The 13,983-nt window shown below is 69.3% G+C and overlaps 2 protein-coding genes and 1 long non-coding RNA gene across 3 annotated transcripts; all 3 read left to right on the top strand.

Moving 5' to 3' along the window:
* Positions 1-230: 230 nt before the first annotated feature.
* On the top strand, positions 231-3,502 carry CCDC142 (coiled-coil domain containing 142). Its single transcript, XM_039911963.1, has 9 exons — positions 231-351; positions 396-731; positions 840-935; positions 1,002-1,294; positions 1,760-1,870; positions 2,061-2,169; positions 2,291-2,459; positions 2,564-2,772; positions 2,905-3,502. Exons 1-9 carry the CDS (start codon positions 231-233, stop codon positions 3,390-3,392), a joined length of 1,932 nt encoding a protein of 643 aa, XP_039767897.1. The 3' UTR covers positions 3,393-3,502.
* Positions 3,503-3,754: 252 nt separating this feature from the next.
* Positions 3,755-4,747, top strand: LOC114811210. Its single transcript, XR_003758882.1, has 2 exons — positions 3,755-4,199; positions 4,498-4,747. It is a non-coding gene; the product is annotated as an uncharacterized LOC114811210 (long non-coding RNA).
* Positions 4,748-5,402: 655 nt separating this feature from the next.
* Positions 5,403-10,629, top strand: MRPL53 (mitochondrial ribosomal protein L53). Its single transcript, XM_029063194.2, has 3 exons — positions 5,403-5,533; positions 8,481-8,593; positions 10,306-10,629. The coding sequence occupies exons 1-3, from the start codon at positions 5,436-5,438 to the stop codon at positions 10,434-10,436; spliced, it is 342 nt and encodes a 113-aa protein (XP_028919027.1). The 5' UTR covers positions 5,403-5,435; the 3' UTR covers positions 10,437-10,629.
* Positions 10,630-13,983: the final 3,354 nt, after the last annotated feature.

The raw sequence follows: 13,983 nt of genomic DNA, 5'->3' as shown, positions 1-13,983 counted from the left end.
CAGAGTGGGCGGGGCCGGTCGCCGCGAGGGAAGGTGCGGGGGAGAGCGAGAGAGAGAGCGAGAGAGAGAGAGAGAGAGAGAGAGAGGGGCAGGGCGTTGCCAGGGGAACGGAGGGGGCGGGTCCCGCGCGTTGCCAGGGGAACGGAGCGGGGGGCTAGGGACGGATCACGGCGGAGGCGGGAAGCGGGGCGTTGGCAGGGGCTCGGGGCGGGCGCGGGGCGGGCGGCGGGATGAGCGGCGGGCCCCGGGCGGAGCGTGCGGAGCGGGCGGAGGCCGGGCCCCTGCTGCGGGCGGGGGCTCGGCTGCGGGCCCTGGAGGCGGAGCGCGCCTTGCTGCTGCGGGCCCGCGCCCGCGCCCTCGCCCGCGCCCGCGCCCGCGCCCTCCTGGGGTCGGAGGCCCCCGGACCCCCGCCGCCCCGGCCCGGGGCTGGCGGCTGGTGGCGACGGAGCGGGGGCGGCGGGCGGCCGGGCGGCTGTGGTTGGCGCTGCGGGGGTCGGGGTCGGGGCCGGGGTCGGGGCCGGGGCCGGGCGACACGCTGCGCGCCCTGTGCGCCCAAGAGCGGGCGGCGCCGGGCCGGTGGCCCGAGGGGCTCCCGGGGGCGGCCCGCCCGGCGTCGGGCCCGTACCGGACGCTGCTGTGGTCCGCCTGCACCCGCCGCCTCCGCCGCCTCCTGGGACCCTGGAGGGACCCCGAGGAGGCCGCCGGGCAGCTGAGCGGCGCCGTCCAGAGAGGTGCGAAGCGGGGGGCCGAGCTCGACGCCCCGGCGCTCGACGGGGGCGGGGGGGCCGCCTCCTCGGTGCAGAGGGGCCCGAGGACCTGACCCCCGCCTCGCCCCGCAGCCCCGCTGCCCCCGGAAGGCCAAGCGGCGTTGGAGGGCCTGGTCCGTCGCCTGCGCCGCGGGAGCCAGAGCCGCGCCTGGGACCGAGGTGGCGCGGGCCGGGCCGGGCCGGGGGACGGGACGGGACGGGCCGGGCCGGGGGACGGGCCGCCCCGGGCTGGAGGACCCGGGCCCGACCGCCTCCCCCCCTCCGCTCGCCCCCCCGCAGGGTTCTGCCGGGTCCTGGGGGTCCTCCCGAGGGGACCCCGGCGCCCGGCCGCGGGGCTCCTGCTGCAGCTCTGCGCCCCGCTGCGCTCGGCGCTGGCGGACCGGGCCGCCCCGGGCCGCCCGCGGACCCTCGCCCGACTGCGCTCCACCCTCCAGACGGCCGCCCGCTGGCTCCTGGGGCAGACCCAGCGACACGTCAGCGGCTGGGCCCCGGGCCCCCTCCTGCGGCTGGCCCACCGGGACCTGCCCGTGAGTTCCCGCCCGGCGGGGCGCCGCTCGACGGCGACGGACGGACGGGTGGCGCCGGGCCGAGCGGCCGGAGAGGCCGACGGGCCCGGAGAGGGGCGGGCCGACGCCGGCCGGCCGGGGACGTGGGCCACGCCGGGGGGGGAAGAGAGGGAGAGGGTCGGGCCTCGCGGGTCGGGGTCGGGTTCTATGGACCGGGCGCCCGCCGCGGGCCGGGGACCGGACCGGGCGCCGGGGCGAGGACGGCGGGCCCGACGCGTTCCCCGCCCTCGACGCGCCGAGGGTCTAGCGGGGACGACGGGCGGGGGCCGGCCCGGTCGACGCCTCGTCCGTAAGACGGGGGACCCGGGCCCGGGGAAGTGACCCGGGTCGGAACCCGGGTCCGTCCGTCGTCCCCCGCCGACGGGCCGGCGCGCGGGCTCCGGCCCCTCGGCCCGGCTTCACCGTCCGCGCCCGGCCGCCCCGCAGCTCCTCCTGGCCGAGGCGGAAGCCGTGGCGGCCCTCCTGCGGGGGACGCCCGGCCCAGACCCCGAGGGTCGGCTGACCCGGGACATCCGGACCCTGGTGGGGCGCCTACAGGTGGGCCCCGGGACGGGGGGGGGGGGACGACGGCGGGCGGGGCGGGGGGGGGTGGTCCCGGCCCCGGGGATCCCGCCCGGCCTCCGTGACCTCTCACCCCCGGCGGGCGGGCGGCCCTCCGGGCGGCGGGGGGCCCTCGGGGAGGCCCGGCCGCCCTCGGTGACCCCCCGGCCCGGCTCCCGCGGCGCAGGTCCTCCCGGAAGAGTGGCCGGGCCTCTTCTCCCGCGAGTGCGGCCGGCGGGCAGCCGAGGCCCTACGGGCCCACGTCCCGCGGGGTCCCTCCTGGAGCCTGCGCCTAGGTGATGTCGCCCCCCCCGGTCCCCCGGTCGCCCCCCCGGGGGTCATCCTTCCCCCCCGGCCTCCCGCGTCGCCCCCGCCCCGCTGAAACCCCCCCCCCCCCCGGACGGCTCCGTCCCCCAGGGCCGCCCCGCGGAGCGGGCGAGAGCGTGGACCGGGCGGCCCGGGAGGTCCTGGGCCCGGTCCTGCGGGGGCTCCGCCACCTGCCCGCCCCCGCCCAGAGCGCCCCTTTCAAGCTGGCCCTGACCGCCTTCCTGGGGGCCTGGCTGGACCACGTCCGGAGTCCCCTCAGGTAGGGGGGGAGGCGCGGGGGGGGGGGGGGGGGAGCGGCGGGGGCCGGGCCGGGCGCGCCTGACCGGCCCCCCCTCCCGCTCCCCGCCCTCCCCGACGGCGCAGCGTGCGGCTCAGGCGGGACATCGGGGCCCTGCGGGGGCTCCTGGAGCGGAGCGGGGACCTCCCCCCGGAGCTGGGCCGGGCCCTGCCGGCCCTCGGCCTCCTGCGGGGCCTGGAGGGGGCTCCCGGCCTCGGGCCCGCCCCGCCGTCGCCGTCGCCCCCGCCGCCGGCCGCCGCCCCCGACGACCCCCAGGGAGAGCCGCCCTGCTGCTGTGAGTCCCCGTGCCCTCCTCGCCCCTCGCCCTCCCGCCGGCCCGCCCCGGGGACCCTCAGCCCGTCCGCCGTCCCCCGGCCGAGCCGCCTCCCCACGCGCCCGCCGTCGCCCTTCCTTCCCTCCCTCCCAGGTGCCTGGATCGGGGCGCGGCCTCCCGGCGCGTCTCATCGCGGGCTCCGCACGCCGTCCTCTCCCCGGACGCCGAGGGGCGAGGCCCGGGGACGGACCGGCCCGGGGGCCTACGCCCCGGGGGACCGGCGGCCCGACCGCCACCCGGACCCCGCCCCGCCCCCGCGCCCGGCCGCGCTTCAGAACCGCCTCGCGCTCCGCAGCGATGACGCCGGCGACGACGACGGGCGCGGGATCGGTGCGGTCCATCCAGCGGCGCCGTCGATGGCGCGCCTGCCGCGGGTGGGAGACGAGGAAAGGGGGCGCTTAGTCGGGGAAGGCCCCCGGGAGGAGGCGGGCTCCGACGAGGCAGGGCACGGTCCCGGGCGCTCGGCACCGGACGGCCGAACGGAGTCGCTAGACACCTTCCCCGCCCGCCGGGAGTCGAGGAGACAAGTCGGTACGGGACGGAGGCTCGAGGTCTCCGTCCCGAAACTCGAAATACGGTAACGACGAAAATCACGGCGTCGGTTCGGTGCCTCCCGGGTGCCGGGCGCCGTGCCGAGCGCCGGGGCGGAGGCGGGCCGATGGGGTCGGACGCGGTCCCCGTCCCCCGTGGGGCTCACGGTCTCCGTCCCCATCTTCCGGCCGAGGGAACCGAGGCCCGGACAAGTGAGGCGACTCGCCCGGGGCCGCCCGGCGGGCAAGCGGCGTTCGTTCGAGAGTATTTATCGAGCGCCTGCTAGGTGCAGAGCGCTGGACTGAGCGCTTGGAATGGACAGCGGGGCGACAGATGCAGACGAGCTCGCGGCCTGATGGGGCGGAGCCGGGCTCTAGAGGAGAGGGAGGATGGAGATTTTTTCCCCGGGGGGGGGGGGGGGGCGGGGTCGTCTAGCGGGTGGAGCCCGGTCCCGGGAGTCGCAGGATCCGGGTTCCAGTGCCGGCACCGTCCCGGGTCCGCCCCGTCACCTCCGGGCGAGTCGGCCGGGTTCTCGGGGCCTCGCCCGCCTTGGCCGTCGAGCGAGGGTCGGTCCCCCACCCCTCCGACCTGGGGCGGCGTCTAGCGAGCGCCGACCGCGCGCGGGGCACCGTCCCGGGCGCTCGGGACGGACGGCGTCCGGCTCCGTCAACCCGGATCCGCCCCGGCGGTCGGGCGGAGGATACGAGCCGACGGGGTCGGCGCTTCCCGGATACCCTCGCTCTTGTGGCCGCCGCCATCATGAACAGAGAGCGTCGCTGTTATCGTCGCCGGCGTCGTCGTTTTAAAAATCCCATCGGCCGTATCGAGCGCCCAGCAGAGTGGCCGGCGCCCCGTCAGTACGTCGGGGCGCCGGGGAGGGAGGATCCGGGGAAATGGGGTTCGGCGCTTACCGCGTAGCATCCCCGTTGCGGTTACGGACGGATACCCTTACGATGGTTATTATTTTTAAAAATCCCATCCTCCCTATCGGGCGCTCGGGGAGGATACGAGGAGGTCGGGTTTAAGCGCTTTACGGGTACCATCGCTTTATTCTTAGCATTCGTAGTGACAGATACCGTCCTTCTTATCGTCCTTATCGGCACGAACAAATAAACGCCATTATTTTTAATAACAAATACCGTCATCCTTCCCGAGCGCTCACGACAGCGCCCGGGCACGTGATCGGACGGAGCGCCGGGGAGGATGCCGGGAAACCGGATTTAGCGCTCAACACGGACCGTCGCCGTTATCGTCGTTAATGACAGACGGCATCGCCGTGATCCCTAACCAACACCACCCCGCTTCTCGAGCGCCGGGCACGGCGCCCGGCCCGTCGCGCCGGAGCGGATACGAGGAAATCGGATCGAGCGTCTGACGCCTGCCATCGTTATCGCAGTCAGCACGATTAACGACCTCATCGGTCACCACCACCCTCCTCCTCGAGCGCTCGGTACGGCGCCCGGCCCACCGCGACTACGACGGACCGTCGGGGAGACCGTGAGCCCCACGTGGGACAAGCTGATGCCCCTGCGTCTCCCCCGGCGCTTAGAACAGTGCTCTGCACGTAGTAAGCGCTTAACACGTACCGACATTGTTACAGAAGGCAATCGGACGCCTACCATCATTATCACCCTAATTATCACGATGAATATTATCAGTAAACGCCACCCCCCTCCTCGAGCGCTCGGTACGGCGCCCGGCCCACCGCGACTGCGACGGGGCGTCGGGGAGGATGGCAGGAAAGTGGGTTTAGCGCTGGACAGATGCTATCGTTATCACTGTCGTTATCACTGAGCGATAGCATCCTCCTCGAGCGCTCAGTACAGCGCCCGGCCCACCGCGTCTACGACAGAGCTCGGGGGGGGGGGATCCGAGGAAGTTGGGGCCTTGTCCTCCTCATCGACACCAAACGGCATCCTCGCGGGGGTTACTTTTTTTTTCCTTGCGAGAGCAAACGGCCCCGTCCTCGGGCGGCCAGTACAGTGTCCGGGGGGAGAAGGGGCCCGGGAGGAAATGGGGGGGGAGGGGTGGCCGCGGGCCCCTCCCCCTTCCGGGGCGGGGACTCGTCCGAACGCCCCCCGCCCCGGCTGAGCATGGCCGCGACGTTTCGGGGCGGCGCCTTGAGCCTGCGCTCCGTCCGCCGGATCCTCGTCCGCTTCTGCCCCTTCGGGGACCGCGTGGAGTCCACCAGGTAACCGCTTGACGCCCCCCCCCCCCCCCGGGGCCTGGGTTCGAATCCCGCCGCCGCCGGCCCGCCGGAGGGGAGCCCCACGTGGGACGACCCGATCGCCTCGGACCCCCCCCCCCCCCTTCCCAGCGCTTAGAACAGTGCTCGGCACACGGGAGGCGTCCGAGACGGCGCTCTGCACATAGTAAGCGCTCAGTAAATACTGTCGAACGAGTGTGCGAAGGGCAGGGACCGGCTCCGTCTGGCGCCGATTCGTCCATTCCGAGCGTTTAGTACAGTGCTCTGCACCTGGTGAGCCCCACGTGGGTCAGCCTCGTGACCCCGCCCCCCCCCCCCCCCGGCGCTTAGAACAGGGCCTGGCACGTAGTAGGCGCCTCGGGTAATTACGATGATTAGGGACGAGTAGGCCGTGCCCCAGGCCTCGTTCCCAGCTCTGGGGGGGCGGGGGGGGCCAGACAAGAGGACGGTCGTAACGCTTAGGACAGCGCTCAGCCCCTAGGAAGCGCTTAATACGTACCATCGGGATTACCCGCCGGGAGAAATAGGAGGTGATCGCTTGGACGCCCGGCGCTCGGCGACGATGACGACGATGGTACGTACGAGACGCTCGCCGGAGGAGGAGGAGGACGGTTGCGAGCGCCGGGGGAGATCCGAGGCCATCGGGCCGTCCCACGGCCGGAGAGGTGATCACAACGATAGCGATCGTACCGTCGGTTTCCGTCGAGCGCTCGCCAGGTGCCCGGCGCCCGAGGAGATCCGGGGTCGGCGGCCCGGCCCGCGGCCCGGCCCCGTTCGACGGATGAGGGAACCGAGGAGGCCCGGGGAAGCGAAGGCGACCGGCCCGCGGTCGCCCGGCTGACGGGGGGCAGAGCCGGCACCCGGGGCGTGACGACGAGGGGGTCCGCGGGCCGCTCGCCCGGTGCCCGCCGCCGTTCTGAGCGCCCCGCGGAGAGCCGGGGGCATCGGGCTGTCCCCCGTGGCGCTCCCGGTCTCCGTCCCCGTTTGACAGAGCGGGGTCACCGGGGCTCGGAGAAGGCAGGGGACCGGCCCGAGGTCGCCCAGCAGAGACGGGGCCTGGGTTAGAACCCGGCTCCTCCTGACTGGCGGGCCCCGGCTCTGGTCGCGCGGTCCGCCCGCTCCCCTCCGTCCCGTCCCGTCCCCCCCATCCTTTTCTGTTTTAATTCCATTTGTCGAGCGCTTACCGCGTGCCGGGCACCGCGCTAAGCGCTGGGGGAGACGCGGGGTCGCCCGGACCCACAGAGGGCTTACGGGCTGACTGATGAAAACGGTAACGCTATTCGTTAAGCGCTCACTGTGTGCAGAGCACCGTTCTGAGTGCTGGGGGGACGCGAGGTGATACGGGGTGGGGCTCACGGTCCTCACCCCCGTTTTCCAGAGGAGGTCACCGAGGTCCAGAGAAGTGAGGCGACGCGCCCGGAGTCACGCCGCTGACAGGCGGCGGAGCGGGGATTCGAACCCGCGCCCTCCGACTCCCCAGCCCGGGGCTCTTTCCACCGAGCTCCCTCCAGTGGGAGGGCGGAGTGGTCTGGAACCTCGCTTGAGGGAACCCGAGGCCCGGAGGGGCGACGTCACCCAGCAGACGGGCGGGGGGGGAGCAGAGATTAGAACCCAGGTCCCCGTGACTCCCGGGCCCGGGTTCGACCCGCCAGGCCGCCCTGGCCGCCCCCTTCCCCGCCACGCGTCTGTTTTCTCTGGCGCCTGTGAAGCGTTTACTACGCGCCAGACACTGTACTAAGCCTCGGGGGGCAGGTCCCGGCTGATCGGGGAGCCCCGCCCCCATTCTGCGGCCGAGGAAACTGAGGCACAGGGAAGTGGGGCGGCGTTCACGGGGTCGCAGAGCAGGCAGATGGCGGAGGCAGGGAACCCAGGGGCCTCCGCGCTCGGTGCGGTCGGGCCCTGCTCCTTGGGGCCGGCGCCCACCACTCGTCTTCCTCCCTTCATTCGTTCATTCGGTAGTACTTACTGAGCGCTTACTGTGTGCGGAGCGCTGGACCGAGCGCTTGCAAAGTACAGTTCGGCGACAGGTTCATTCGATGGTATTTATCGAGCGCTCGCTACGTGCACGGCACCGGACTGGGCGCTTGCGAAGTACAGTTCGGCGACAGACTCGTTGGATGGTATTTATCGAGCGCCCGCTACGTGCGGAGCACTGGACCGAGCGCTTGGAAAGTACAATCCGGCGACAGATTCAGTCGGTGGTATTTATCGAGCGCTCACTACGTGCGGGGCACTGGACTGAGCGCTTGGAAACTACAGTTTGGCAACAGATTCGTTGGATGGTAATTATCGAGCGCTCACGACGTGCGGAGCACTGGACCGAGCGCTTGCAAAGTACAGTCCGGAGACAGATTCAGTCGATGGTATTTATCGAGCGCTCACGACGTGCGCGGCGCTGGACTCGGCGCTTGCAAAGTACACTTTGACAAAAGATTCATTCGATAGTATTTATCGAGCGCTCGCTACGTGCACGGCACCGGACTGGGCGCTTGCAAAATACAGTTCGGCGACAGATTCATTCGATGGTATTTATCGAGCGCCCGCTACGTGCGGAGCACTGGACCGAGCGCTTGCAAAGTACAATCCGGCGACAGATTCAGTCGATGGATTTATCGAGCGCTCACGACGTGCGCGGCGCTGGACTCGGCGCTCGCCCAGTACGGTTCGGCAGCAGCTCCCCCGTGTCTCGCTCGCCGGGCGCCGTACCGAGCGCCGGGGCGGGGAGAGGCCCATCGGGTCGAGGGCGGGCTTCCGTCGTCACGCCCGTTTTCCAGGCGAGGTTCCGTGAGGCCCGGGGAGGTGACTTGTCCGGGCTCGCCGGGCGGATGTGGGATCGGAACCCAGGTCGGGGAGGGGTCGCGGGAGCCCCCCCGGAGCCCCTAAACCCCGCGCCCCCCGCCCCCGCCCCCGTTCGGCCCCTCCGGTCTCGCAGGGCCGTGCTGCAGACGCTGAGCGGGGAGAAGGTGCGCGCCTCCAACCTCAACTGCTCCGTCCAGGTGGACGTGAGGCACGACGGCTCCGCGCCCCAGGTGGACGTGCTCTTCGGTGAGTCCTCGGGCCGGAGGATCCGGCGGGCGGTCGGGCGCGTCGAGCCAGTCGCCGGCCCCTATCTGTTGAGCGCCCGCCGGGGTCCCGGGACCCGGCCCGGTCCCGGCGGGCTGACGTGGGAGACGGACGCGACTGGAGGTGGATGAGCGACAGAGCCGGACACGCGTTGGTGCATCCGGTCGTGTTCGTCGAGCTCTTGCTACGTGCCGAGCACTGGGGTGAGCGCTCGCCGTGCGTGGCGCGCCGGGCCTGGCGCCCAGAGGCGGTGAGGGGCCGGCAATCAAGAGGGCGATGCAGAAGGGGGAGGGGGAAGGAGGGCCCAGGAGCGCTTACTTCCCGAGCGCTCGGCGGGTGCGGCGCCCGGGGCTGAGCCCTTGAGAGAGGCCCCCGGCGCAGAGTCGGTAATAATGTTGGTATTTGTTAAGCGCTTACTATGTGCCGAGCACCGCTCTGAGCGCTGGGGTAGACAGAGGGGAATCGGGTCGTCCCACGTGGGGCTCACGGTCTTCATCCCCATTTTACAGATGAGGGAACTGAGGCCCAGAGGAGTGAAGTGACTCGCCCACGGTCCCACAGCCGCCAAGTGGCAGAGCTGGGATTCGAACTCATGAGCCCTGACTCCAAAGCCCGTGCTCTTTCCACTGAGCCACGCTGCTTCCTTCTGCTTCGGGGGGTAGACCCACCCCCCCCGCCCACGGCGCGCTCCCGGTCGAGCAAGGGAGGCGGACGGGCATCTGACGGAGAGGCGGCGAGGCCGCGCGGGCAGAGCCCGGGCTTGGGCGTCGGAGGTCCCGGGTTCTAATCCCGGCGCCGCCACTCGTCGGCCGGGCCGCTCGCTTCGCCTCTCGGGGCCTCGGTTCCCTCATCTGTAAAAGGGGGGTTAAGGCCGTGAGCCCGGGGGGGGGGGGGGGGGCAACCTCACTTCTTCGGGACAGTGCTCGGCACCTAGTGAGCCTTTAGCGAGTACCGTGATTATCATCGCCCTTGCTCGTTTCAATAAATGAGTCGTTTATAACGGATGATTCTTTAAAGGCCTGTACATAAGTCCAGAGGAGGTTGCGGATGATGATAAAATAATAGCATTAAGCGCTTACTAGGTGCCAGGCACCGTACTGAGCCCCGGGGCGGACGCGGGCCAACGGGGTTGGACACGGTCCGCGTCCCACGTGGGTTCACGGTCTCGATCCCCGTCGTACTGGGAGTCGGAGGGCTGGGTTCCGATCCCGGCTCCGCCGCTCGTCGGGCTGGGTTGACCTCGGGCGGGCCGCTTCATCCCCCCCGGGCCTCAGTGACCCCATCCGTCGAACGGGGATGGAGGCTGGGAGCCCCACGGGGGACGGCCCGACGCCCTCGGATCTACCCCCGCGTGTAGATCGGTGCCGGGCGCACGGTCAGTGCGTCCGGTCGTGTTTACGGAGCGCCTGCTGGGTGCAGAGCACTGCGCCGAGCGCTGGGAATGGACGATTCGGCAAGAGAGAGGGACGGGGGAGACGGGCGGCGAAACCGAACACCGCCGTTAATATTATCATTACTGGGAGGTCAGCGCGGCCCGGTGCCCAAGGTCGCCCGGCAGACGGGGGACGGCGGCGGGATTAGGACCCGCCGCCCTCTGGCTCCCGGGCCCGGGCTGTCCCGGCGAGGCCGCGCTGCTTTCCCGCGAGGGGAGAGCGATGCTCTCTGACGCTGTTCCTCGGTGCTCTCCCGCGCAGGGGACGGAGACCGGCTGATCCTGCGCGGTGCCTACCTCACGACCCAGGAGATGCTGCGGGCCCTGGTCGCTCGAATCCGGGCCAAGGAGCGGCCCGAGGCGGACCAGAAGCCGGAAAGGAAGAAGCCGTGAGGCGAGAGGGGGGCCGGGCCCGACGCCGACCCTCCCCACCCCAACCCCCGACCGGCGGGGACGTCCCGGGGGTCGGGGGGCTCCGTCGCCCAGGTTCTGCCCCCCTCCCGCCCCCGGGGGGCCCGATTCCCCCGTCGCCCCTCGAGATAAATAAAGGTCTGCGACCGTGGTCCGGCCCGGGATTTGGACGGTCGCTCGGCGCCGAGTGGGTCCGTTCAGCCGCGTGCGTCGAGCGCTCACCACGCGCCGAGCGCGCTCCCCGGCGGCTCGGAGCGTGCGGCTCGGCGGCAGGGACGGATCCCCGCGAGTTGCGAGGCGGAGCGGCCTCGCGGAAGGAGCGAGGGGCCGCGGGGGTCAGCGGACCTGGGTTCCGAGCCCCGCGCCGCCGCGCGTCTCGCTGTGCGACCCCGGGGCCGGCCGCCGCCCCCTTTCCGGGCCGCGGTCCCCTCGTAAAACGGGGAGGAAGACCGCCAGCCCCGTGTGGGACAGGGACTGGCGTCGGCTCGCGTCCAGCCCGGCGCTCAGGACGGTGTCGGGCACGTAGCGAAGCCTTCCCCGATCCCTTGGAAAACGATTCATCTCGGCTCCACTCCAGCGTGAAGAACAGCGGCACGTAGTAAGCTCTCAACAAGCGCTGTTGAAAAAGAGGAAAAGATCAGTGTGTATCCACCCCGGCGCTCAGTACGGCGACGTCGCTCAGTGGAAGGAGCCTAGGTTGGGGAGTCAGAGGTCACGGGTTCTAATCCCGGCTCCGCCACTTGTCAGCCGTGCGACTTTGGGCGAGTCACCCCGCTTCTCTGGGCCTCACTGACCTCATCTGGGGGTCGGCGGGGATGAAGACGGTGAGCCCCACGTGGGACAACCTGATCGCCTTGCGTCTCCCCCCCCCCAGTGCTTAGAACAGCGCTTGGCACATAATAGTAATGACGGTATCTGTTAAGCGCTTACTGTGTGCTAAACACCGTTCTCAGCGTTGGGGGGGATACAAGGTGATGAGGTTGTCCCACGCGGGGCTCACCGTCTTAATCCTCATTTGACAGATGAGGGAACTGAGGCACAGAGAAGCGACTTGCCCCAAGTCACACCGCTGACGGGCGGCGGAGCCGGGATCGGAACCCGCGACCTCTGACTCCCAAGCCCCGGCTCTTTCCACTCGGCCACGCTGCTTCCCTACGTAGCAAATGCCTAACAGATGCCATTATCATCATTGCAGTGCCTAGCACGGGGCAGGCGCCTAGCAAGTGGCATTAAATAAATGATGTTCCGCCTACTCGGAATTCTTAATTCTGTGTTAGGCTCCTAGTGAGCACTTAATGAGTAGCATTGGCCAAAGAAAGGGTCTCGTATCTACCTCACCACTCGGTACGGTGTCTGGCGCGTAGTAAGCGCCTAACAGATACCATTAAGAAGGTGACGCTCAGTCCATCCCAGCGCTCAGAACTGCGTGTGGTGCGTAGTTGGTCCTGGTTAAAATTAAAATGCGCTCGCATCCATTCCAGCGCATGATACCGATGCCGCCGGCCTGCGCTGAGCGCTGCCTGCGCGCCGAGCGGCGGGGACACACCCGAGGCGACGAGGCCGTCCCGGGAGGGGCTCAGTACAGGCCGGGAGGCGCTCAACCGGCAGCCCGCAAAAGAGACCATCTGCTGGCGTCATTCATGCAATAGTATCTATTGAGCGCCGACGCTGTGCAGAGCACTGTGCTAAGCGCTTGGAATGAACAAGTCGGCAACAGATAGAGACAGTCTCATCGAGGTCACTCAGTCAGTCAGTCATTCATTCAATAGTATTTATTGAGCGCTTACTCTGTGCAGAGCACTGTACTGAGCGCTTGGAATGAACTAGTCGGCAACAGATCCGGTCCCTGCCCTTGGATGGGCTTACAGTCTAATCGGGATAGAGGGACAGACAAGAACAATGGCGATAAATAGAGTCAAGGGGAAGAACGTCTCGTAAAAGCGATGGCGACTAAATAGAATCAGTGGGGCCCGCGGGGGGGGGGGGGGGGGCGGACTACAATTCCCAGCATCCCGCGCGGGGCGGCGCGCGGGGCAGGCCGGGAGAGGGGAGGGAGGGGGGCGCGCGGGGCAGGCCGGGAGAGGGGAGGGAGGGGGGGCGCGCGCGGGGCAGGCTGGGGCGGGGGCGTCGCGGCGCGATGACGTAGAGGGCGCGCGGCGTCGCGGCGGGGGTGACGTAGAGGGCGCGCGCCCCGGCTGCGGGCGGAAGCCGCCCGGGACACGTTGCGGGGAAGCGCGCGAGCGCCCGACTGCGCGCCACCACTCGGTACCGCGCGCCCGCCCCTCCCCCTCCCCCTCCCCCTCCCCCTCCCCCACCCCCGCCCCGTCTCTCCGTCTCTCCGTCTCTCCGTCTCTCTCGGGTGTCTCCCTGGGTCTCTGGGCCTCTCTCTTTATCTCTGCCCGTCTCTCCCCTCGTGTCTCTGCGTCTCTGTCTCGTCCCTGGGGGTCTCTGTCATCTCTGGGTGTCTCTGGGCCTCTCTCGTTATCTCTGCCGGTGTGTCTCCTCGTGTCTCTTTATAATAATGTTGGTATCTGTTGAAGCGCTTACTATGTGCCGAGCACTGTTCTAAGCGCTGGGGGAGACACAGGGGAATCGGGTTGTCCCACGTGGGGCTCACGGTCTTCATCCCCATTTTCCAGATGAGGGAACTGAGGCCCAGAGAAGTGAAGTGACTTGCCCACAGTCACACGGCCGACAAGTGGCAGAGCTGGGATTCGAACCCATGACCTCTGACTCCCCAGCCCGTGCTCTTTCCACTGAGCCACGCTGCTTCTGTCTTTAGCTCTGCCTGTGTCTCTCCTCGTGTCTCTGTGTCTCTCTGTCATCTCTGGGTCTCTCCCTATGTCTCTGGGCCTCTCTCTTTATCTCTGCATGTGTCTCTGCGTCTCTCTGTCATCTCTGGGTGTCTCTTTATCTCTGCATGTCTCTCCCCTTGTGTCTCTGGACATCCTATGTCTCTGTCATCTCTGAGTGTCTCTCTGTGTCTCTGGGCCTCTCCCTTTATCTGCATGTCTCTCTCCTTGTGTCTCTGCATCTCTCGGTCATCTCTGGGTGTCTCCCTATGTCTCTGGGCCTCGGCCTCTCTCTATCTCTGCATGTCTCTCTCCGTATCTCTCTATGTGTCTCCCTATGTCTCTGGGCCTCTCTTTATCTCTGCATGTCTCTCTCCTTGTGTCTCTGCATCTCTCGGTCATCTCTGGGTGTCTCCCTATGTCTCTGGGCCTCGGCTTCTCTCTATCTCTGCATGTCTCTCTCCGTACCTCTCTATGCGTCTCGCTCCTTGTGTCTCTGCATCTCTCTGTCATCTCTGGGTGTCTCCCTATGTCTCTGGGCCTCGGCCTCTATCTCTGCATGTCTCTCTCCTTGTGTCTCTGTGCCTCTCGGTCATCTCTGGGTGTCTCCCTGTGTCTCTGGGCCTCGGCCTCTACCTCTGCATCTCTCTCTCCCCTTGTGTCTCTGTGTCTCTCTCTGGGTGTCTCCCTATGTCTCTGGACCTATCTCTGCATGTCTCTCTCCTTGTGTCTCTGCA

The sequence above is a fragment of the Ornithorhynchus anatinus genome, chromosome 4 (assembly GCF_004115215.2).
Source record: "Ornithorhynchus anatinus isolate Pmale09 chromosome 4, mOrnAna1.pri.v4, whole genome shotgun sequence".
In the NCBI taxonomy this organism is placed as follows: Eukaryota; Metazoa; Chordata; class Mammalia; order Monotremata; family Ornithorhynchidae; genus Ornithorhynchus; species Ornithorhynchus anatinus.
This window is presented reverse-complemented; position numbering and strand designations above follow the sequence as displayed.

Bases quoted from the DNA above. Each gene is read 5' to 3' on its own strand.
- MRPL53 (XM_029063194.2), top strand. From the start codon at position 5,436: ATGGCCGCGACGTTTCGGGGCGGCGCCTTGAGCCTGCGCTCCGTCCGC. The intron at 5,534-8,480 runs GTAACCGCTTGA...CCGGTCTCGCAG, and splicing joins GACCGCGTGGAGTCCACCAG to GGCCGTGCTGCAGACGCTGA. The intron at 8,594-10,305 runs GTGAGTCCTCGG...TCTCCCGCGCAG, and splicing joins CCAGGTGGACGTGCTCTTCG to GGGACGGAGACCGGCTGATC.
- CCDC142 (XM_039911963.1), top strand. From the start codon at position 231: ATGAGCGGCGGGCCCCGGGCGGAGCGTGCGGAGCGGGCGGAGGCCGGG. The intron at 352-395 runs GCGCCCTCGCCC...CTGGGGTCGGAG, and splicing joins GCTGCTGCGGGCCCGCGCCC to GCCCCCGGACCCCCGCCGCC. The intron at 2,170-2,290 runs GTGATGTCGCCC...TCCGTCCCCCAG, and splicing joins CTCCTGGAGCCTGCGCCTAG to GGCCGCCCCGCGGAGCGGGC.